The sequence below is a fragment of the Dermochelys coriacea genome, chromosome 11 (assembly GCF_009764565.3).
Source record: "Dermochelys coriacea isolate rDerCor1 chromosome 11, rDerCor1.pri.v4, whole genome shotgun sequence".
Classification (NCBI taxonomy): Eukaryota; Metazoa; Chordata; order Testudines; family Dermochelyidae; genus Dermochelys; species Dermochelys coriacea.
Genome location: NC_050078.2, coordinates 37199254 through 37224112, shown reverse-complemented (window position 1 = coordinate 37224112; position 24859 = coordinate 37199254). Strand labels below are relative to the sequence as shown.

At 40.8% G+C, this 24859-nt stretch overlaps 2 protein-coding genes across 15 annotated transcripts in view; both read left to right on the top strand.

The window, feature by feature from the left end:
• LOC119863438 (sodium channel protein type 1 subunit alpha) overlaps positions 1-15791 on the top strand; it is a 188885-nt gene extending 173094 nt beyond the window's left edge. For 7 of the 8 annotated variants that reach the window (XM_038421916.2, XM_038421911.2, XM_043505223.1 and 4 more), the window contains 5 exons: positions 3043-3096; positions 3401-3538; positions 10042-10146; positions 11402-11672; positions 12504-15785. In XM_038421916.2, the coding sequence (XP_038277844.1) occupies positions 3043-3096; positions 3401-3538; positions 10042-10146; positions 11402-11672; positions 12504-13681 (1746 nt within the window). In that variant the 3' untranslated portion in view covers positions 13682-15785. Of the gene's footprint in view, positions 1-3042; positions 3097-3400; positions 3539-10041; positions 10147-11401; positions 11673-12503 lie in introns of all 8 variants that reach the window. The other variant, XM_038421912.2, reaches the window with a different exon arrangement.
• Positions 15792-20365: 4574 nt separating this feature from the next.
• Positions 20366-24859, top strand: part of TTC21B (tetratricopeptide repeat domain 21B) — a 93362-nt gene continuing 88868 nt past the window's right edge. For 5 of the 7 annotated variants that reach the window (XM_043505230.1, XM_038421122.2, XM_043505229.1 and 2 more), the window contains exons 1-3: positions 20366-20453; positions 20813-20942; positions 23999-24109. In XM_043505230.1, coding sequence (XP_043361165.1) covers positions 20433-20453; positions 20813-20942; positions 23999-24109 — 262 coding nt within the window. In that variant the 5' untranslated portion in view covers positions 20366-20432. Of the gene's footprint in view, positions 20454-20812; positions 21056-23998; positions 24110-24859 lie in introns of those variants that run through there. The other 2 variants (XM_043505228.1, XM_043505231.1) reach the window with 2 other exon arrangements.

The window sequence follows — 24859 nt, the reverse complement described above, 5'->3', positions numbered from 1 at the left end:
AGACACTTCTCAGGTCAAAATTTTGCAAGCCATTAGGGTAAATACTGATTTGATTCTTTTGCTTCAAGGTAGATAAAGAGGAGGAGAAAACAGAGCTTTGGAATATGGGGTAAAAAGTGTGGATGATGCAGTTCTACCAAGCAGATGTGGACAGCTATAAAGCACCAACAGGATATTAATTAAAAGCAATATATTGTTGTGCCCAAAAATAGACAGTTGAAAATGTTCCTAAAAATCATCTCTGGTTGCTTGGCGTTAGTAAAGGAATAGAGTGGCATAACACCAGTGCGATCTTACAGTTTTCACTGAAAACTTGATCCATTCTTGCTGACAGTAAGTTGGGTTGGATTTTTGTTTTTGTTTGGTTTTGAGGGTTTTTTTTAATTCCATTCAAATTTACACTTACCCATAGGCTTATCTGGGCTCATTGGCCAGAATGGTTTGGATCAGATTCTGATCTCAGCTACACTCCGGTAATCTAAAGTAACCACTTTGAAATCAGTGGAGTTATTCCAGATTTAAATCAGTGTGAATGAGAAATCATTGGAGCTATGCCAAGTTACATCAGTGTAACGGAGATAAGATTCTAGACTCTTGTACTCTTATTTTATTCAATAGGGATAAAGACAGTAATTTTGGAAATATGTAAGCAAAGCTTTACTTCTCTTGAGGAAAAGGTTATAGGCCAAATTCAAGCCTAATATAAACTGGCATCGACCTCAGTAGGAGCTGTACCCATTTACTAACTTCAGCACCCTAGTGCTGAATTTCCTCTGCATGGTATTCTACTATTCCAGAGCAACACAGACTTGAAGAAGAATATTTCTGTAACTGAAGTAAGCTTTCCAGATTGGGAAATGATGAAGGGGGTTTTTTTTGCTCCCATAATATCAATTAACATAAATGTTTTTTTTACAATGATGATTGTATTCACTGTTTCCTGATGACTCACTTGAGGAATTCAAAAGAAAACCAACCACTACAGTGAGGGAGCATATTGGATTCTAGTGAGATATCAGTTCATAACCCATTCTCCCTAATTTTTTTGCTCGGGAGTACTGATTTGTTTTTCTGGGTTTTTTTTTCTTCACTTGTTGGAAGCAGTAATGTTCTATCTATGGCTTTGTGAAATTGTGTTAGTGTCGTGAAATTGTGTTAGATTATATTTCAGCTCTTTTTAAAGACACTACAATTAAGTAGCATTTATAGTTAGCACTTCTTCATCCTCACCCCCTGAAGCTTCTACAAGCCTCTCTTTTTTAAGTTGCTCTTATGTAATAATAATTAACTACATGGGCTTTGAGAGTTCATCTGTTCTTTCCCCTTGTCTCAGATGTGGTTGGAGAGCTGCATTTTTCTTTTTATTTGTATCTGTTTATTGGGAGTTAGGAGGGTAAGAGGGTTAACCATTTTCTCTTCTCCCAGTTAATCTACGTTAATATGAATATATTCATTATAATATAAATACATACATATTTAAAAATAATTCCAGTCTGTCTGGGAGACTATTTATGAGGTTCAGGTGGTGTGTGTCTGGGTCAGAGAAAATAAAACACACCGTCCAGAAGTGTTCCTCCACTTCCAGCATGTACATAAGTATGCCTGCTTAATAGATTGAGCAGATGGGATCATATTATGGACACACTGCATTTTTCCACCAGTGTGTAAAATGGCAGATCTGATTTTCAAATGGTTATGTTGACTTTAAAATCTCTGGCCATTTCTGAGACTTCAGTCATGTTCATGGGTACCTGCACTCTAACATGAACTTTTAGGGGTTTTACCATTATGCCATAAATTGTCAGCATGATCTAATCTTTACTGTGGCGGCACCTAAGATATTAAACTTGCTCCTCCTTGACATACACCTGAGCGCAACCCTACATGTCTAAAAACTCTGCTGCTTCAGGACTGTTTTTTGTTTTAATCATGAATGGTCCCACATAGTTCAGTACTTTAGTCACTTTTGATTGGTCTATTTCATGAGGATGCTACTTGTATTGTACTTTATACGCTCCATGGACAGAGTTTGTTTTTCCAATAACCTCACTACTAAATAGGTGTCAAGAAATTAATGAGGTAGCAATAATCATGAAAGAGGAGGTTCCCTATTCTGGGCTGGGATCTGTGCCTTCACTTTTTTGGCAGAGGCAGGAAGGAATCCAACTGAAGCCTTGTTTAGCCAGATGATCATGGGTGGCACAAAAGGACTACAGAAGTACTTGAATCCTCCATTTCTTCTCTAGGCATGTTTGGATTAAATCTCAGTATGTTGATTCTTATTTGGAGATGTCCTTTCTCTTACTGTCTTCATGTCTCTGTTAGGGTTTATGCTCAGAAGGAAGCAGATGTAGAAGTTCATAGAATGCTACCACAGATGGTGCATCTTTAGTCTTTGCTACATATAGTGCACATCTTCTGTTCAATATTCTCTTCTTCCAGTAGATTAACAGAAAAGAACATATATGAGAGACCTAGCATATATTAAAACATGTTAAAATATAACTATAGTAAAAACTAAATCACTAAACCAGAGAGAACAGTTTTGACCATTGACAAAACAAGAATCAAACTGGGAATGAGAGAGAGGGAAAGATTTACCTTGCTGGAGGGCTTAAACATTCTTGGTTCCTACTGGTTGCCACTTTCCTGACTTACATTTCCTGACTGAATTTGCTGAGCATTTCTTCCATTAAAATAGATACTGTACACTATTATTGACAGTAGATTATTAGAAATTATAAATATATGATTTCATGGTTATACTAATTGCTTACTATGCCACTGCTCATATACAGATATTATAGTGGGATACACAGTAGTGTATCTGATAAGCAGTTATAAAGAAAGCCAAGAGATTAACTTGAACTATAAATATATTATATTATAATTATATTATATTAGACCAATGATTTAAATGTGATATAAAGATTCCTGCTACTGTATTCAGTTGATGAAAACAGTTATATAAAATGTTGGGCTCTAGCTATTTTCATGAACCCATATTTTTACACAGATATCAAACATGTGTTTCATTTACAGGCTACATTTAAAGGATGGATGGATATTATGTATGCAGCTATTGATTCAAGAGCTGTAAGTACATTATATGTTCTAAAGTCTTCTTTTCCTTGTATAGACTCTGAGGTTTACGTTGTAACAAAAATGAGTGAGTGAGCATGGCAAAAATTCTGCTAAATAGGAATTATTATAAACTGATAGCAAAACTCCTATTGATTTCAATAGCTGCAGGGCAAAAATATATTAAATAATTAGAGTGGTAAGGTACTATCCCAGGACAGAAGTATTCTGGATCTTTGTGTTGTGAGTTGCTGCTTTTTCAATGAATTGTTGACATGGAATATTAGTGCTGATTTTTTTTGCAAAACTTGTTTTGTAGGTGCTGGATCAACCTAAATATGAAGACAACCTATACATGTATCTTTATTTTGTCATCTTTATCATTTTTGGATCTTTTTTTACCCTGAATTTGTTTATTGGTGTTATCATTGATAACTTCAACCAGCAAAAAAAGAAGATAAGTATTCAAGTGCCTCATCTCTGTCCTAAAGACAATATAAGAAATTGCTTTTTTGAAGTCATAAAAATATGGAATGTTTGTCCCAAGCATTTATTCTGATTGAAACAATTGAAAAGCATTATTACATAAAAGCGTACCGAGATACTGTATGCTATAGCTTCATAATAGTCCAGGTGATGAGTGGGATACATCCTTTCCTTTCCCCGCACCCCCAAGTTATTTAGTGTCCTGTGGATATTCCTTTCAATATAGCTGGAGGACTAACGCATTCTCACGCATGGCTATTTCCTACAAACTCTTTATGTGGTTGCACCATTGATTCTAGGTCACTCTACGCAAACACTTATTATTTTCTCTGGTTTTTTTCCTTTTTGGCTGAAAATTCTGGCCCTTCTCAATCTGAAGGTCATTATTATAAAAGTGCAAAGAGAATCTTTTAGGCTATTTTGAGCTATCCATTCATGCAAAACACAGTACATTACTTCTTTGTGGCATCTCTGCATACTTCCACTAATGGAATTCATGGCACTGGTGCCTCAGTGATCCTGAACCTTCTAGAAAGCCATGACAGCACTCAACACTTGGGGATAGATTCACAGAAGGACATCGGCACCTAACTGCCACTTTAGTGCATAAATCCCAGCAACAGGCCCCACTAGGATTCACAAAACCTGCTCAGCTGCTGCCAAACTTGTAGGCACCTAAACTTGCTTGGATTTTTGCAAATAAAAGTTCTCTAGTTCCCTATGTTGCTACATCTGACGATGTGTACTGCAGCCCCATGCCAGTTGTCCAGATGCCTAAGCCACAGAACAATGCATGAACCAGGAGAAGATAGGCATTCCTGCACCTAACTTGCCTGTAGGAAGTGATCCAGTAAATAGGTGGACTTATACAAAATGATGGCAGTGTGGGGGGGGGGGGGAGAAGGGAGGACCACTCTTATAACTTTTAGTCCAGTGGTTGTTAGTCACCTGGGATATGTCAGACCCACAGTTCAAGTCCTCTCCCTCCCCACCACATATGGGATCAGCAGAAGAGATTGAACTGCGATCTGCCATAGACTACTGGGCTTTGGGATACTCTGATGGGGGCACCTTCATTCTCTCCTTTTCAAGCTGTCCCACTGTGGATAAATAAGCTTTAAAAGTTGTTTGGAGCAGATGTAGTGGATCTTGACTCTTCCGCCTCTCTGGTGAGTGCGCTAACCAGCAGGCCACAGCGTCATTCTCATGCTCTCTCTCTGGCCCAATGATTCTTTAATTATTTATCCAAAGTATAACAGTTTGAAAGGGAGAGACTGTGGGAGCCCCACACATCAGAATATCCCTTCGCCCAGGAGTTAGGGCACTCACCTGAGAAATAAGGAATCCCAGTTCAAATCCTTCTCCCAATCAAATGGAGGGGGACTTGAACTGGTGGCCTCCCACATCCCAGCTGAATACCCTAACCACTGCACTAAAAGTTATGGGGGACATTCTCCTCTCTCAGCTTCTTGCACAAATGGCATAGGTGCCTAACACAAATAGAGGGTTTGCAGATGAGAATCCCAAGCAGAAGGAGGTACCTTCCTGTAGCCCAAATTTTGGCACCTATCTCCAAAGGAGAAACAGGGCTTAGCACAGACCCCTCAGCCTGGCATCTCCCACTGCCTATTTTAGGTGAGGAACTGCCCAACAATGCTGCCTTTTTGTGAATCCCATTCTGAGGTGCCTCTCTCTCCCCATTCATTGTGCAGAAAACCTAGGTGCTGAACGCAGGCTTTGTGAATTCCAGTGATTTTCTAGGCACTTAAAAGTTATGCACAGCAATACTCAGCATCACCCCACCTAAGTTCCTTTGTGAATCTTGCCTTTGGTGTCGTAGACCATTATTAGGAAGGTGTGAGCTGCACCTGCCTCAGTTCCTTTCTGACCATGGTCTGTTATGGATGTGAGGAATCTCACTGTTATGCCAGGTCTGCTTGACTGTTGGATGTTCTTTTTTAAAACCCCTTCTTATAGTTTTGTCTATGTGAACAGTTAGTGTGAGGGAAGCTGGGGTGTAAATTTACAGCACACTAGTGTGCTGTGCACTAAATATCCGTGTGGACCCTCCTACCACATACTGACAGTTCCCTAGTGTGCACTGGAGTACAATAGGGAACTTTTAATACATGGCAGGAGGGTCCACCTGGACCTTAATTGCATGGCATGTTAGTGTGCTGTAGATTTACACTTCAGCTTATTGCACAATAACTGTTTGTCTAGATAAGCCCTTATTATCTGTTAGTCTTAGCTAGCTAAATATATATATTACCAAAGCATTCCCTTTTCAGTTAAAATATTTCATTTACCTCAGTGCATTCCTTCACTGTGCTTGGGTCAGTGCCAACAATGGCAGACCTGAAGAAGAGTTTCAAGAGGTGTGCCTGCAGTTCAGGGATATTCCTGAAATATGATGTACGCACATGCTACCACTTTTGTCTGGAGGAAACTCATCTCCCAAGAGATGTAAAGTCTGATAGGTTTTCATTCCTCAAGCCCTTTGAGTAAGGCTGTTAGAAAGAGCAGTGGATTCTGGCTGGCACACCATGTGGGCCCACAATGGCTGTCTTCAACTCCCAACCTCTCTCCCACTAGCCTCCTGAAGCCAATCTTGACTCTGCCTAATAAGGACTCCACTACAATGTCTAAATAGAAGCCAGACAGGACATAGGCGTTAAAAGAGGACATTTCAGTGTTGAAGGCATTAAAACCACAGCCTTCAGTCAGTCTCTTCCAGGTCTGAACAATCACAATTGAAGAACTCATCTTTTTCAAGGCCCTAAAAGACCTTGTGGTCCCAGTGTCAGTATTTAGTTACCTAAGTCAGAAAATAGTTTTCACTCCAGTATCGATATCTGAAAGACACTGTCCTGATACCTTGATGCTGTTTACATCCTGGGTGTTGTTGACATTTTAGGAGTGCCCTAAGAAATGCTTTCACTGAACAGAACTGACTTTTTGAGTTCATGTTGGATGCCAACTTTTTTTCTCTCTTGCTCCCTGGAAACATAGGAAGAAGAACAAGTATGCTGAAAAAGATTCCCCACCGTTAAGGGGAAAGCACCATAGAAAAAAGCAGTAATACTTATCTTGGAAGAGAACCAATTGGGCATTGACTCCTCTGGATCCTCCTGATCTCCCACTTCAACCTCTCCTCTCTGGTGCCAAAGACAACATCAGCATCTCCTGCTGATATAGTCTTTGCCTTACCAATATTGTTTCCTTGGGCTCCTTTCCCAGATGTCTTCTCCTCTTCCAAGGAATCTCAGAAGAGGCAAACTTGGTTCATTCAGTTACCCTGATTCCTTCCTACAGCTAATTCCGCATCCCATTTTGGGATTTGTATGCCCAAAGGCCATTTCGCCCCCTTCAATGGACATCAGACAGAAGGCCTACCCCTCAGGGAAAACTACATAGATAGGGAAGAGAACTCAGTCATGGGGAAGGAGACCCAGGGAATAGGAGACCTGCTGAAGGCAGGATGGAGAAAACCACAGGGAGTAGGACAGGTTCCTGTAGGGTCCCTGAGATAGGGCCTGTAAGAAGCATGGAGATCTCTGAGGGAAGAGCACAGAGTCCTTATGGAGGGGAGACAGTGGAAATCTGCTGGGAGGAAACAGCATAGAGGAACTTGGAAGGGCTCAGGAGTAAGGGCAAAGAGCACAAAACTTCAGCCCAGGCCAAGAGGGGCAGAAGAAATTGGTTTGGATCTTTGTTTGTATTTACAGTTGGACTTTTGTTACTCATAAGCGACTGAACTTAGGAGGTGATCTGGCTGAAAAGCTGGGCCTTGGAAAATCCAGACAGAGATAGGCCAGCGTAGAGTCAAGGAAGTGGTCAGCAGGGGGTGTTAGACATGAAGATCTGTGCAACGGCATGCTCTGCTGCTAGAGAGGGACTGTGGCAGTGCGTGCAAACACTAACAGACATCCAAAAAAACAGCTGTGAGGCAAAGGTTCTGTGTTTGGGAGACACCCTTTTTGTCACTCCTCTGTCTCCCCAATTTTGATATGTATGTCAGGAGCAAAGACCCAACTCTACCACATTCCCCACTTCCAGCCTGGAAGGACATAACAGTGGACAAGTGGGTCCTAGATGTAGTAGAATTCAAGCTGGTCAGGATTTTTTTGGCCAAATGTGTTTTCATCAAGAAGGTTTATCAGTTCCAGGATGAAATTTCTGGTTAGAGAGAAACTCACCCCAGGTTCCTCTCTCTGCATCTGCCACATCACAGATGAATGCCCTAATCACCAGGCTATAGAGTCAATTTCTCACTCTCTCTTGCCCAGTGTTATTTAATTATTTATACAAGAGGTACAGCTCCAACAGGAGAGATTGAGAGAGGCCCATGCCAAAACAGCATATGGGCATGGATACACTTGCAGATGTAGAGTGCTGGGAAGGCTAAACCAGCCTTCGGAGACCGCAGAAGGGAGAACGCTGCCCTGTGTTTACACTGTCAGATTCAAGCGCACCAGCGTAGCGACATTAGCAGCTTTTGCAAAGCCACAAAGAGCAGTGCATTGTGGTAGCTATTCCAGTGTGCAAGTGGCTGCAGTATGCTTTTCAAATGGGGGGGTGGAGTGTGAAAGGGAGTGTGTTGTGTGTATGTGGAGGGAGAGACAGTGTGTTTTGAGGTGCTGAGAGTGTGTCAGCATGCTGTCTTGTAAGTTCAGACATAATGATTGCTTTGTCCGAGAGCCAATGAGCATGCCAGCTGTCAGAAACGGAGCTTTGAAAGGGGATATCCACATTCCTACAGCCAATTCCAAAACAATGAGAAGAGTGGCCACTTGACTTCAGGGGATTATGGAATGTTTCCGGAGGCCAATCACAGCGCAATAATGCAACACCTCCTTCACACTGACACCCAGGTGTCACCTGGGCGCAGCAAGCGATATGCTTCTCATGGAGGTGGATTACCAGGAGCGCTCCAGCTGCAGAGTCCAGGTGCTCTATGTGCCTTGCCAGTGTGGACGCATCGGGAGTTAGGGCACCCAGGGCTGCTTTAATGCGCTCTAACTTGCAAGTGTAGCCAAGCCCTATAGAATGGTGCTTATGACACTCATTGGGGGGTGTGGTAGATGTATATTCAAGTCCCTGCTCTAAATCAGGCAGAAGTGGAGATCTGAAAGGTGGCCAGCTGGAACTCAATACATATATTCACTCAACATTACTACAGCACTAGATTTAGCTTCACAGTTTGATGCCAGGTTTGGCAGAGCTGCTTTACAATCTCTTTTTTACTTGTGAATTTCTCAGCCCATCAGTCATCTCAGCAACACTGAGCTTACCAGCCTCCCGTGAGTGGAAATATGCACAGATTCCCTAAAGAAGAAAGAGAGATTACTTACCAGTAGCTGTAGTTCTTTGAGGGATGTCTCTGAATATTCAAACTCCCTACTCAACTTCCCCTCTTCCTCATAGTTTCCGATCCATCTTGGACTGGGAGCAGATGTGATTGAGAGTCACACCTCTCTTACATAACTTTGGGCCATGAACATTATGGATACAGTGGCAAAGTTTTCCAGAAGGTTCTGGATCACCATGGTGCAGGTACTTTGAATCCCATGACTGTGAATATGCAGAGGTATTCATCAAAGAACTACAGTTTCTGGCGAGTCTCCCCTCTTTACCTATAATTGCTTGTGTCAGAGACCTTCTCTTCCTTCATCCTCCAGTAGGAATGTCCAGATCTGTAAGCATTATTGTCACAACCTATGAGGAAACAAGGAAGTCTAGTTTTAAGAAGGGTGAGGGAAGTAGGGTGCAGGGAAGAGTAAAAACTGACAAAAATAGTGGTAAGTAATTGTCTCTTGTCCTTTCTCCCTTCCTTATTAAACAATAAAGATATCCAGAACTGCATGAGAATATTGCAAGCAGCAGATAATATACATTACATCACTGCTTGTAAAGAAAAATCCCCATTGTTTGAGAAAATCAGGCCCACATCAGAATGGGTTACAGAAGAGTGAGGACTGGCCCAGATAGCTACATTACAAATGCCCACAGCCATTGCTTCACCCCTTTGTGCCTAAAAGGTGGCTAAACTTCTTGTTCAGTGTGCCTTGACCCTGAAAGAGGCTGGGTATTTTACTCATTCATTTATGTGGAAGTGCTTGAATTTGATAGCCTGCCTAATATTGACAAGATTAGTGCCTTGTCTATGATATTCTGGGACCTGAAACTAAAACCTCATGAGCTTAATAGTTAATTAGACCCTGTTATTTGATGCCTTTAATGCATGTCAGCATTTAACTCTGCAGAGAGCCAATGGAAAAGTAGCTGATGGTAATATGTCTCCTTTGATCTCCTAGTGAGGATGTATTTATAACATGGCTCCACAATAAAATATAAGATTATAACAGGCACTTATTTTCCTTGTAATCCCTTTTCTCTTTTGAATGTAAATAAAGTTTTGAAAGATTATTCATGTAAATATGATTATAACCAGTTTTGATTTCATTTCCTTACTTTGGAGGTCAAGATATCTTTATGACAGAAGAACAGAAGAAATATTACAATGCAATGAAAAAGCTGGGATCCAAGAAACCACAAAAACCTATACCTAGGCCAGGGGTAAGAATGTCTTAATCTGTCCAGACTAAAAGGTCACTTTAAAAGAAAAGAAGAAATATTAGCTTCTAAGGAGTTTAGAGTTCACATTTGTATAAAGACTTGATATTTGATTTATAAAAAACTCATGTACAAGTCATCATGAAGATAACCAAAAGTGGAAAATTTAAACACATTAAGGAAAGAAAGTACCTTTTCCCTCTCCTACCATATTTTTTCTCTTTTTATAAATGTAAAGAGGACAAGATCCAGGAATCTGAACTCTATTGTATACCCCTTTCCTGTGAATAATAATAATAATAAATCATTGTCATATTGTCTGCTTTCATTGTAGCAGTTCTAAGAAGCAAATATGTTGGTTTATTCAGCAGTAAAGAACATGTATATATTAAGTCTGGGATTTTCAAAAAAGCGTGAGGGATTTATTAAAATTCACATTGGAGTTGATTGTCTAAGTCTTTTAGGATCCTTTGAAAATCCTATTATATTTTAACATGTTATAGGTGGAGCTTGTGGAAACATATATAGTTAAAGTTACCTAACACTTCCCATTGTAATTCCCTAATTTCCATTGCTTATAACTTTGCCAAACTTTTGTTGTTTGGGTTACAATTTCTCATGTTTGCTCCTTATCTTGGGCTGAATTTTTCTGGAAAGTGTCAGCAAAAATGGCCCATGCAATTTCCAAAGTTTGGGGAGGGGAAGGGGGGACAAGAAGTTTTACCAACATTAAATAACTTGTACAATAATTTTTGGACAAATAATATTAGAAAGAATGCTAAGGTTGCAAAGTCAACCACTCAAAAATGCCAGAATCAAAAATGCCGGAATCATGCAACCTTAATTCCCCTCCCTTTGTGCATATGCATTAGGTACAGTCTTTAATTACATGATCACAATCTATTATTTCTACACAGCCCCTGCCTCATTCAGTGCACAGAACAGCCAGTGAATGAGAGAGAGGGTTGCAGAAAGTGAAAGGGTGTTTACGGTAGTAAATTGGGACCCAGTAGAGCTGAACTCTTTCCCAGCTCTGCTTCAAACTTGCTGTGTGATGCTGGGCAAGACTTTCACAACATGTACATGCAAGCGAGCTGAATTAAGCTCTAATATTTGTATTATTAATTTGACAAGGCTGCCCTTTTACAAAAGTTCTATACACTGTGTTAAGAGTTTTTCTTACCTTCTTCCAGCATAATATGGAATGGAAAATAATTGTAAGGTGTGAATTGAATGGTTATCTTTTTTTCCCCTCCAGAACAAATTCCAAGGCATGGTATTTGATTTTGTGACAAAACAAGTATTTGATATTGGCATCATGATTCTTATCTGCCTTAACATGGTCACCATGATGGTAGAAACAGATGATCAGAGTGATGAGATGCAAACTATTTTACAGCGGATTAACCTGGTGTTTATTGTCCTGTTCACTGGAGAATGTGTTCTGAAACTGATTTCACTCCGTTATTACTACTTCACCATAGGGTGGAACATTTTTGATTTTGTGGTTGTCATTCTCTCCATAGTAGGTAAGAATTATTTGTAAAATTAAAAAGAGGCTAAAATGAGTGGAAGATGAAAATTTACTGAAGGTGCTTCATGTTTGGCTTTTGCTATTACAATGCTTATAATTAAGTTGTTTAGCTTTTCATTTCCCTTAACTTTATCTAGAGTAATCACCAAAATTCTTATATTCAGTCATCACCATAGTATCTGACTATATTAGGACTAATTTGTATGAGAGAAGTGATAAGAACTTCTCTTGCCATTCTCAGAGTCAGAAATTACAGAATATCCACTCTTGAACTATCAGATTTCTTTTACATAAGATGTATTAAAAATTAAAGTAGAACCTATACAGTACATCAGGGATCGGCAACCTTTGGCACGTGGCCCGTCAGGGAAAGCCGCTGGTGGGCTGGGACAGTTTGCTTACTGGCAGCGTCTGCAGGTTTCGCCGATCGCAGCTCCTACTGGCCGCGTTTCGCTGTCCCAGGCCAATGGGGGCTGTGAAAAGCAGCATGGGCCGAGGGATGTGCTGGCCGCCGCTTCCCACAGCCCCCATTGGCCTAGGATGGTGAACCACGGCCAGTGGGAGCTGCAATCAGCCAAACCTGTGAATGCTGCAGGTAAACAAAAGGCCCAGTCCACCAGCGGCTTTCCCTGATGGGCCGCATGCCAAAGGTTGCTGATCCCTGCAGGACATTTACTTGACATATGAAACGTTAATAATCATATAAAACATGACTATATGATTTGGAAGTCTTTGCAATTCTCCATCATTCTGATACTGTAGTACAGAAAGATTAAATTGCTGTAAAATATTTTCCCCTTACTTACTAGCTGTTTTGTTTTTACAGGTATGTTTCTAGCAAAGGTGATTGAAAAATATTTTGTGTCCCCCACCTTGTTCAGAGTTATCCGACTCGCCAGAATAGGTCGAATCCTGCGTCTCATTAAGGGAGCTAAAGGGATTCGCACTCTGCTTTTTGCTTTGATGATGTCTCTTCCTGCTTTGTTTAACATTGGTCTCCTGCTTTTCCTGGTCATGTTTATCTATGCTATATTTGGAATGTCCAACTTTGCCTACGTTAAGAGGGAAGCTGGGATTGATGACATGTTCAACTTTGAAACTTTTGGCAACAGCATGATCTGCCTATTTCAAATTACCACATCTGCTGGTTGGGATGGCTTGTTAGCACCAATTCTTAACAGTGGAGAACCAGACTGTGATCCTAATAAACCTCACCCAGGAAGCTCTGTTAAAGGAGACTGTGGTAACCCTTCAGTTGGGATTTTCTTTTTTGTCAGCTATATTATCATCTCATTTCTAGTTGTAGTAAACATGTACATTGCTGTTATTTTGGAGAACTTCAGTGTTGCTACAGAAGAAAGTGCCGAGCCCTTGAGTGAGGATGACTTTGAGATGTTCTATGAGGTTTGGGAAAAATATGATCCAGATGCAACCCAGTTCATGGAATTTGAGAAACTGTCTGATTTTGCAGCTGCACTTGATCCTCCTCTTCATTTACCAAAACCAAACAAAGTTCAGCTTATTGCAATGGATCTGCCCATGGTGAGTGGTGACAGAATTCACTGCCTTGACATCTTGTTTGCTTTTACAAAGCGTGTTTTGGGGGAAAGTGGAGAGATGGATGCACTTCGAATACAAATGGAAGACCGGTTTATGGCATCCAATCCTTCCAAAGCCTCCTATGAACCAATTACAACCACATTAAAACGAAAACAAGAAGAGGCATCTGCTGTCATTATTCAGCGTGCTTTCAGACGTTACCTTTTAAAACGAACAGTAAAACAGGCTTCATTTGCATACAACAAAAGTAAAATCCAAGGAGGGGTTGGTCAATGTATCAAAGATGAAATTCTTATTGACAAGTTAAATGAAAATTCATTTACAGAGAAAACAGACATGACCACCTCAACAGCAGTTTGTCCACCTTCCTATGATTGTGTAACAAAGCTAGTAAAAGAAAAACATGAAAAGGAAGACAAAGATGTTAGAAAGAAGGAAAAATAAAATGCAAGCAAACAATTCTGTTTGTGTGAAAAGTTGTTTACAGCCTGTGAAGGTGATGTGTTTGTGTCCACAGGACTCCTGTAGGAGGTCTATGCCAAACAGACAGTTTTTACAAATATACTGTATAATAAGGTCAGTGCCTATAACAAGTCAGTGACCCCTTGTCAGTAAACTGTGACTTTAATATGGGGAGACCTTGCCTGGAGGTTACTATTTTCACTACCAGCTGACACTGCTGAAGAGGAGAGAAAAAATGGCTATTCAGACTGTAGGGACCAGTTAAAGGGGTGCAAACCAATAAATTTGTGTGTGTTTAGCATAAAACAATACAGTAACTGTATCCACTGTTTGCATTTCAACTGCCACATTTGTCATATTTTTAGAAAATCTGTGTTGGTGGATTCATCTTTTTTTTTTAAAATCATATGTTTATTATATGTAACTATTTTTGTAAATGGGGTTTGTGTTGGGGAAGGGGTTAAGTATTACTTTACAGGTATGAGGACCAGGTGTTCTATAATATGACTCTAATATACACACAGAAATTATTTGCATGAAGGCATGCTGCACTTATAGATCATGCATGAAAAAACATTAAGTCACAGAGAACAACAGATTTTTAACTACTCTGTGTTTCTGGGAGGGAGTAATAAATTCTGAGGTGCTTAATTAATGTATTCATGTTGTGTCACATCAGCCAAGTCTTTATATGCCTGTAAAGTTCTCTATAATCCACAAGTACAGAACAGATGCTTTATTTTTACACAGACCATTAAATCTCAGCAAGTGCAAACTTCATTGTAAGGTCTGGAGTCCAAGGTTTTATGTCTTTGTCAAATGGTTTTCTGTATAAAAATATTAAAAGAATCTGCCCTAGAAAACACAATTGACCAAAAAGAACCTTTATAAAATTGTTCTGCTTTATCCTGCAGTATTGTTTGGTCATCTTCAGCTCTCAGTAAGGTTGACATTGTATATGTTAATGAAAAGCCCTCTGTTCTGTAAATAGTAATTTTACCCTGTGGTGCATGTTTGAGCAACCAATTAATGACATGAGCACATTTATTGCATCAAATATGTACCACAATAAGTGTAGTGTGCAAGCTTTCTACAGGTAAAAGTATGTATTCTCTACCATTATAGATAGTTTGTGTGCTATCAATGCATGTTTATACTGCCTATGCTGCTGTTCTTTCAACAGTCCAGAATTCTTAATTATAGGAAGCCATACATCAGAGGTAAAGAGAAACAAATTGTTCAACAAGACCTCATTTCTTCACATCATTAAGCAATAGTTTGCACCTAATTTAAGAGCTTTTTTGTTTTAAATTTTTAAATCTTAAGTGACAACATATGGTGTATAGCAAAACTGTACAGATGTGTTGCAAACTGCTACACCTGTTGAAAATAATGTGGTTAGAATTTTATAAGCAAATATAAATATTGTAAAAAAACCATTTTATTTTATTTTTCAGCATTATGTACATAAAATAAGAAATGAATTTTATCTTCAGGTTGATGTCACAGCCGTTTTTATTACTTTCTGACCACAGCACTTTTTCATGGAAGAACTTCAGAAAATAAGAAATGAAGAAAAGAAGGGGTAGTTGTAGGTTTCTGCTTTTTTACTATATTTGAAAACATTTCCATTTGAAATAATTTGATAATTTCTGCAAAATAAGTGCACAATGTGCTTGATTGCAAAAGGCTGTATTTTTTGCTTTGGAAAAGGATGCAAAGTTTTGTTTGAATTTCTAGTAGTGCCTGCATCAGAATTTTAAAATATCCTTTTTCGTTCACAGAATTCTTTATCTTTTCCAGGGCTTATTTACATTTATTCTTTTTGATTCATGCTGCATTAGAACTACTATTAATATAATCTGGGTCCACAATATTTTTTCACAGAAACAAAGTAGCAAAATTGTATAATCAAACACATCAGGACATTTTATGTTTCTTACACAGGAAAATTACATATAGACTTCTTTTATTAAAACTATTGACTTATACTGTATTAGTGAACTGCATGCAGGAAGATGCTATTACCCTAACTGATGCTAAACAACATTATTAATGCGCCAAAATAATAAAGATTACATTTTTTATTGTATTTCCTTTTCTGTTTTTATTAACTAAAATTAATACAAGATCAAAGTTATTATGTTATATTGCATAAGGATCTGATCCTGCATACCATTACAAACAGGTATTGTGCTTACTATCAGTCAAAAATCTATTGGTGTCACTGGGCTGTGCCCATTAAGTAGTACTGCCACTGATAATGTTCACAATCTTTTAATAAAATAGAGTAACAAAAATACAAAAGGGATATAACATTTGGTGGGAGGAAACAGCTCTAAAGTGAATAGGAACGTGATTAAGATTATAATGACAAAGTTATTTTTATATAATACTCCACCTCTTTTATAACTTAGCACCTATTTTTTTTTCTTTTCAAATGGCCTGTTCCTGGCACCCTTACTCAAGCTGAGTAGCTCCACAAATCAATGGGGTTACTTACATATGGACAAAACATTCTCCCAATGCTGTGGGTATATGCGTGTGTGGGAGAGCAGCCTCCCCGGGGCTGCCATATCCCCATCCTGTGCATACTGGTGGAGAATAGGCTCAGCCTTGGCTTGATCTCATAAATGCATCAGCAAGCCCAACTGTACCACTACCATGTACCAGGTATAGACCTGTCTTAGTGTTCTTCACTACCGGCCTGAACAAGAAGGGAGCAATTGCATTTAATAATATGGCGGCAAAGAAGATTCTTATAGCATTCCACATGAGAGCCCTCAGGGCAGAAGTATGATTGCCAAACAATAACCTCTGGGGTATCTTGGCAAGAAAGGAGTGATGCCCCTAAAGTGTAGCCTAATCCACTATTTCTATTGATGTGGCAGCCACCTTTCATGAGCCACAGTATTGAAGACACCTGATCGATCTGATAATCTTAGCAAGGTCACCTGATCTTCATCTTTCACTAGAAGATCATCCACCAGCTTGACAAATGCAGTCCCTATGCCAAATTCCTATTGATGCGGGTCAAGTAAGCTGGAAGCATCCGGCTACTCTGAGTTTTCTCACCATAACATTCCATAATCCTGACCAAAAGTGGAAAATTAGCTACTGGTTTATAGTTGCATAGACTATCACCATCAAGAGAAGCATTTATGAGCAAAAGCCAAGGACATGCTTCCTTTAAACTAAAGTAAAAGCAATTGAGAGTTAGCCATCCCTAAAGGGGATAATGACAATATCCACCAGTAAAGGACCTAGTACTTCCTTTCTAGCCTTTATCTAAGGGGAATGACAAAGATCCAATGCACAGATTGTGACAAGTTTTTCTTCTAAAACAGCCAGAACCTTCGTAAGTGATACCATCTGGAACTAAAGCAGAGATGACCTAGCATTTATTCATTCCACATAGTGCCCTGCCTCCAGGGCCAGCTCATTTCTAATCTGATTAATTGTATCTTATTTTAAGGTATAACACAACCCAATGGCTGGAAGTTGAAGCTGGGCAAAGTGAAACTGGAAATAACGTGCACGTTTTTGACAGTGAGGAAAATTAATCATTGAACAATTTACTAAGGGTCGTGGTAGATTCTCCATCACTGACAGTTTTTGAAATCAAGATTGGATGTTTTTCTAAAAGCATGCTCTAGGAATTATTTTGGGGAAGTTCTACAGCCTGTGGTATACAGGAGGTCATACTAGATGATCACAATGGTCCCTTATGGCCTTGGAATCTATTACTTTGTGAATCAGAAATTTCCTCACAACATAATCATCAACTAAACAGAGATTGTCTCAATTAGCTAGGCTGTTCACCATCCAGAACAAATCTGTTGCTTGAGATTCTGGAGATGCCACAGTCCCAGAGCATAAGAATTCAAAAATATCTTTATAATTCATAGATTTTAAGATCAGATGGGATGATTATGATAATCTAGTCTGAATTCCTGCATTACACAGGAATGTCACCTAACAATTCTTGCTATCATGGCCATAACTTCTGACTTAGCTACAAAATATATTTTTAAAAAGACATCCATTCTTGATTTAAAAAATTCAGTGGAGAAACAGTAGATTTTCCAATGGTTAATAAATGTCACTATTAAAAATTTGTGCACTATTTTTAGTTTGAATTTGACGTAATCAGCCTCTTCAAAAACTTCAGCCACCTGTGCTGTATGTATTTAGTCTCCCTATTTCTTCATCTGTCACAGGTCACCTGTAAACCACAGGTTTCAGAGTAGCAGCCGTGTTAGTCTGTATTCGCAAAAAGAAAAGGAGTACTTGTGGCACCTTAGAGACTAACAAATTTATTAGAGCATAAGCTTTCGTGAGCTACAGCAAATGCATCCGATGAAGTGAGCTGTAGCTCACTAAAGCTTATGCTCCAATAAATTTGTTAGTCTCTAAGGTGCCACAAGTACTCCTTTTCTTTCTGTAAACCACAGTGACCGATAGGGACAAAACTGGGGAGAAAGAGGTCTAGAAACCACTCTCTCAATAGTTGATGACAAAAGATGATAAAATCATACTACACCTATTATTTTCCCTCAGATCCCTCTGGAAACATTCCAATTGTATTAACCTCTGGGGTCAGATCATCAAAATGGATTTCTCACCCCAGTGGTAGAGATGATCCAGATTGTAGCCAACCATGCAACTTGAATATGCAACCCCCTGGAATAATAATTCCTATTTGTGGTCATGAAATTCTGACCCAACACAGAAAATTTATCATTTACATAAGTAAATTTATCATTTACATAAGTGGTTCCAAAACATTTTCCATTTGCAATCCAAAAACCACTTGTTGTCTCTTACCATTTACTCACCCATCCTACAATCCTCTCCTCTTGGACTGGGTGAGATGCAGGAAGAAACCAAAAGATTGTGAGCTTAGGTGAACTGCAGCAAAAAAAACATTGTCTGATTTTGTGTATTTGGGCTTGTGAATGCTGGTAGGATTTTTCCTGGTGTGCTTGGCTTCTTTGTATAGCTTTCGGAGATGCTAGGTACTGGTTGTGGGGCTAGCACACTTGCTGTATGAAGGAGCCTCCCAACTCACTGAGTGGAAAGCTGAGCAGGAAGTGTTGAGAAGCTGACTTCAAGTGACCATGGGATATTGCTGCTTTTTATTCCATCAGAGTATGACCCAATGATCAACCCCTTGTGACCAGCTTGCTAGTCATACCAGGTAGTTGGGAATCCTGATCTATGTGGATTTTAGCCACTGAACATTATCACGCTCAGTGCCCCAGAATACAGCACTGATGAACTTCATGAGATCACCCATCAACATCACAATGCAATGGCGCAGTCTCCAATCCAGCACTTGTTCAATCCTAACTTCATCCTGGGATTCACATACTAGTGGTCTCACAATATTTGGGGCAGGAGACCTAAGCATATTTCAGTTTACAAAGGAGACTGGCAACAATTCCACTTAAATTAACTAGTAACTAATCTGGCAAGTGTCAACTAGCAAGACCTCAGAAAACCTAACACAAATCCCCAAAAGCCTTGGTCTGAGCACCTCCTCAAACAAAAAATACCTGAGAAAATACAAGGTCATTGCAGTGTGAACTGAAGGTCATTAAGCTAAGGATCTGTCAGACCCATGAGATGGAGAAAGTTTCAGAGAAAATGACCTTTCACTAAAAATGTCTGCTCCCCCATTGCATAAATGTGAGGGCACCAGAGCTGATCCCAATTGAGCCAAACTATCACTTGAGCCAAAGTTAGTGCAGAATATGAAATACAGGCGTAATAAGTTCCACTGGAGACATGCCAAACAAAGTGGAATATTAGAAAGAGTTTGAGTTTGTTGGCCTCTAAAAATTTCACATTTTCTCTAAATTCACTCAGAAGTCCATTAATTTATCTGATAGTGGAATGGAAAACTCAGAAAAGTGGCAGCGAGCAATTTTGTTTTGCTTTGCTGAAACAGTCCTTTATCTAAAGTCTTTATTCCAGAAAGAACTACATAATTCACCTGCATTACTTCAAAGGGTTAGCCTAAGGCTACAGTTCTAATGAGACAGTCGAGCAATCCTCTGAAGCAAAACCATCTAGGGGCTGGTATTGGGTATTTTAGCACCAGTTGGTATACGTGAATCTGCCCTGCTTAAGAACCCGTGTGATCATTCTGTAATATTTTGTAGTTGGAAATCAACTTCTGCCCTCCATCTCCTTGACAAACAGGGACCCGCTCTCTGCCCGAGGCCCCCGCTAGGACAAATCAACATGCCTGGCTCGTGCCCTACTGGAATCCCTACCCACTGCCCGGCCTTGGCACCAGGACCGCAGGGCTCCATGTTCTGCACTGGTTCCCTTCGTTCTCCAGGCCGAGTTCCGTCTGCCCACCGGTTCCCTGGACCCCTCTTAGGAGCGGTGGGCGCAGGCTGGGGGCTCTCTCTGCTCAGCGTCCCCCTCTTTTGGATCCCATTGTAACTGTCACCCGCACTCCCCTTCCGGGAGTCTCACGTCACGTCACGTGCCCCGCGCCGCGCCTAGAACAATCACCCCCCGCCTTTCTCCAGCTTCGCCCCTCTGCCCCTACGTCATTTTCCGGACTCCGCCCCTCTTCAACTATCCAATCGAGGCGGCTTTTTCCCCTGGCTCCGCCCCTCCTCCTTGCGAAACAACCAATGCAAATGTGCTCCCGCCCCGTGCCCGGAACGCTGCTCCACGTCGCTCAGGCTACCGCTGCGAGTGGCGGTCGGTGGCCATGGAGTCCTCGGCGCAGCGGGTCAGTAATGGTGGCCTCAGTGCCGCCGCCACCCCCCCGGGCTCCCGGCAGCTTGCCGTCCCTCTCTCCCCGCGGCCAACGGCCCTGCTCCCAGCGCCCGGGCCGGGGCCTTCCCAGGAGGGTGGGCTGCGGGGGGTCAGCGCTGCTCGGCGGGAGGGGGCTCGGCTGTGCGCCGCCGGGAAGGCGCAGGGGCGCTACGGAGCCGGCCCGGTTGCGGCAGCAGCTGCAGCGTTTGGCGTAGGCGGGGGCCGGGGGGAGCCTGCCGGGGCGCAGGGAGGCCGCGGGCAGTGGCTGAAGGCGGCGGTCGCTCTCCGTTCTGGACCGGTTCCTTGTGTGTCACGGTAACGCTTCCCTTTCAGGCGCTGGTCAGCTACTATTGCCAGGAAGGGTACTTCCGTCACGTCCAGCTGGCCGCTGATGATGGTCTTCAGAAGTTTGGCAGCGACCCCGTGTTCCTGTTCTACCGCGCCTATGGCATGATGATGGAAGGTGACGGACGGCTTGTCGCTGGATCTCTGGTGACCGTTGAATGAGAAGCCATCAGCTTCAAATCCAGGCCGCTTCACTACCCCTTCCCCTGAGACCTGCCACCGGTTCTTGCGGTTTTACAGCACTCTATTAAACCTTTTTTTAAAAAGCGTTATTATTAAGGACTTGAATTTTAGAAGCGCCTGGAGAGATCCCGGTTAAAATCGGGGTTCCTGTGTGCTGCGAAAGTAACAGATAGTCATTGCTCCCAAGAAGAAAAGGAGGACTTGTGGCACCTTAGAGACTAACAAATTTATTAGAGCATAAGCTTTCGTGAGCTACAGCTCACTTCATCGTAATGCATCGGATGAAGTGAGCTGTAGCTCACCGAAAGCTTATGCTCTAATAAATTTGTTAGTCTCTAAGGTGCCACAAGTCCTCCTTTTCTTTCTGCGAATACAGACTAACACGGCTGCTACTCTGAAACCTGTCATTGCTCCCAAGAGTGCATGTGCTAAATAGATCAGACCAACAAAGGGTGGGAGGTGAAACAGGTATACAGGAGTAACTTGTTTTAAAGCTTTCTTCTTGGAGCTTGTTTTTTTTTTTTTTTTTTTAGCTAGTCAGTCCAAATCGTGATAAAATAGAATAATTTTTATGTGCTTTGAGTTGTGTTTTATAGGGCTTTGTTTAGACTTATTAGTACTAGACCTACTTATTGAGTAGGTTTTGGAAAGTGGAACTTAAAAAAAAAAAAAAAGCAACCAAAATGGTTGGAAGCACTCTCCTGTTGCGGATATAGAAAATGCCCGGAAAAGGAAACCAGTGCCCAAAGTGCAGTTAAAAGCACACTATAAAATTAATAGAGCAGGGGTGGGCAAAGTTTTTGGCCCAAGGGCCACATCTGGGTGGGGAAATTGTATGCAGGACCATGAATGTGGGTCAGGGGGTTGGGGTGCGGGAGGGAGTGTGGTGTGTAAGAGGGGTGGAGTGTGCAGAAGGGGGCTCAGGGCAGGGAATTGGAATGCGGGGTGCAGGAGGGGTGGGTGCTCTGGCCTGGTGCCGCTTACCTCGCGTGGCTCTGGAGTGGCAGCAGTGCTAAGGAAGGCTCCCTGCCTGCCCTGACCCCGTGCCACTCCCAGAAGTGGCCATCTTGTCCAGCAGTGGCTCCTGGGGGTGGGTGGGGTGGGACAGGAGGCTCTGCTGTGTGCTGTCCTTGCCTGTGGGTACCACCCCCGAAGCTCCCTTTGGCCGTGGTTTCCTGTTCCCGCCCAATGGGAGCTGCGGGTGGCGGTGCCTGCAGGCAAGGGCAGTGCACAGAGCCCTCTGCCGCACCCTGATGTGCAGGGACGTGGTGCTGGCTGCTTCCGGGAGCGGCACGGGGCCAGGGCAGGTAGGGAGCCTGCCTTAGCCTCGCTGCGCTACAGGGCTGGCAATCCTGTGGGCCGGATTGAAAGCCCTGGTGGGCCGGATCCAGCCCTTGGGCTGTAGTTTGCCCTCCCCTGGAATAGAGGGTGGTTTTCACCTTTGGTGACTGGTGGAAATAAAACAAGACCACTTCCAGGTTCTCTCAGTATTAGCATGCTTTTCTTTCTCCTGTTACTGTATGGCAGATGTATGCTTGGCCTACACTAGGATATTAGGTCAGTATAATTACATCGGTTGCGGGTGTGAAAAATCCACAAGCCTGAGTGGTGCAGTTAAACCAATCTAACCCCCACTATAGACAGTATAGAGAATGCTTCTGTCAACCTAGCTGCTGCCTCTTGGGGAGGTGGAGTACCTAAGCCAAAGGAAGACCCTCTCCTGTCATAGAGGTAATGTCTTCACTGAAGCGCTACAGCAGAGCAGCTGTCTTGTTGCAGCATTTTAAGCGAAGACAAGCCCTTACAAAAACAAGTGAAAATGATTGTAAATAGAGAGATTAGCTATACACAAAATAAACAAATTGAAAAAACAATTTCTTCAATTATTATTCAGGTAATTATGTCAATAGTAGGACTGTCGATTAATCACAGTTAACTCATGCGATTAACTCAAAATTAATTGCACTGTTAAACAATAGAATAGCATTTGAAATGTATTCAATATTTTTGGATGTCTTTCTACATTTTCAAATATATCTATTTCAATTACAGCACAGAATACAAAGTGTACAGTGCTCACTATATATTATTTTTTATTACAAATATTCACATTGTAAAAATGAAAGACAAAAGAAATAGTATTTTTCAATTCATCTCATACAAGTACTGTGGTGCAATCTATTTATTATGAAAGTGCAACTTACAAATATAGGGTTTTTTGTTACATAACTGCACTCAAAAACAAAACAGTGTAAAACTGGAGATCCAACAAGTCCACTCAGTCCTAATTCTTGTTCAGCCAATCACTAAGAGAAACATTGAAGGGACATATGAATCTTTAAGGCATCTGGCATGTGAATATCTTGTGATGCTGGCTACAACAGTGCCATGCAAACACCTGTTCTTACTTTCAGATGACCTAAACAAGAAGCAGGCAGCATTATCTTCTGCAAATGTAAACGAACTTGTTTGTCTGAGCAATTGGTTGAACAAGAAGTAGGACTGAATGGACTTGTAATGCTTAAAGTTTTACATTGTTTTATCTTTGAAGGTTTTTTTTATTCATAATTCTACATTTGTAATTTCAACTTTCATAACAAAGAGATTACATTACAGTACTTGTTTTAGGTGAATTGAAAAATACTATTTCTTTTGGTATTTTTACAATCCAAATATCTGTAATAAAAAAAATAAAGTGAGCACTGTACACTTTGTATTCTATGTTGTAATTGATATCAATAGATTTGAAAATGTAGCAAACATCCAAAAATATTTAAATGTTATTGTATTATTGTTTAACAGTGCGATTAATCATGATTACTATTTTTTAATCGCTTGACAGCCCTAATAGTGGATATACTGGACAGTGTTAATATATAAAATATTAATCTTAATGGTGGCAGGTAAAACACTTTCAGGGAAGCATGGTGGGTTTTTTTTGTTTGTTTTTTAAGATAATTGTGTCCTTTTATCTCTTCTTGTATTCTTTAGGTCATGTTCAGGAGGCTATTCGGGAACTTGAGTCTATTAAAAACAAACAGGAGGTGTCCCTTTGCACAATGATGGCACTGATCTATGCCCATAAAAAGAGCTCTAATCCAGGTATCTTAACAGAAAATACTATTGTCTTTCTGTGTTTTACATAGTCTTATAATATAATAAAGCTGCTGGCAATCTAACCTGCAAAATATAGTCGAATCTCAGTTAAACCAAAATGCATGCTTTAGCCCTACACATAACTCTAAATTTAATAACTTTAAATTTATAACTAGATGAAGTTTGACAAAACTATATACAAAAATCTTCATTATATAACAAATAGGGGTGTATTTGCAGACAAAATATTGAAAAGTTAGAGCTATGTTTCTTGACATATTAAAAATCTCTCTTCTCCTTAAGCAATGGCCATCTGATGTAGACCTCCACTCTCCTGGCTGCCTCTGTCTGTTTTTGATCTCCTGATCTTCTTTACTGTTGCCAGCCTCTAATTCTTCTACATCCAAAAGGCCAGTCAGAAAATATTTTTCCTTTTCAGAGATATGCATTTCTTATTTCCCTGTGTAGCCTCACTTGCCTTATAGTTTCTACTGCCAACTTCAGTTCCATTTAGGAACGCTTCCTTGTCCCTGCCCTATCCATTGGACTGTGAACTGAGATGAGATGACCTGACCAATGAGTATTTGTGTACATAAAGTATGAAGGATAGAGTGCCATTGAAGTAATGGAACTGAAAATTCCTTATTACTTGATACTCCTATCCAAGTTCTCCCACCTTATTAAAAAACTTATTTCTGGAATTTATGCTACATGAAAACAATCCTGCTATGCTTTTCATTTTCCGAGAGGGTATAG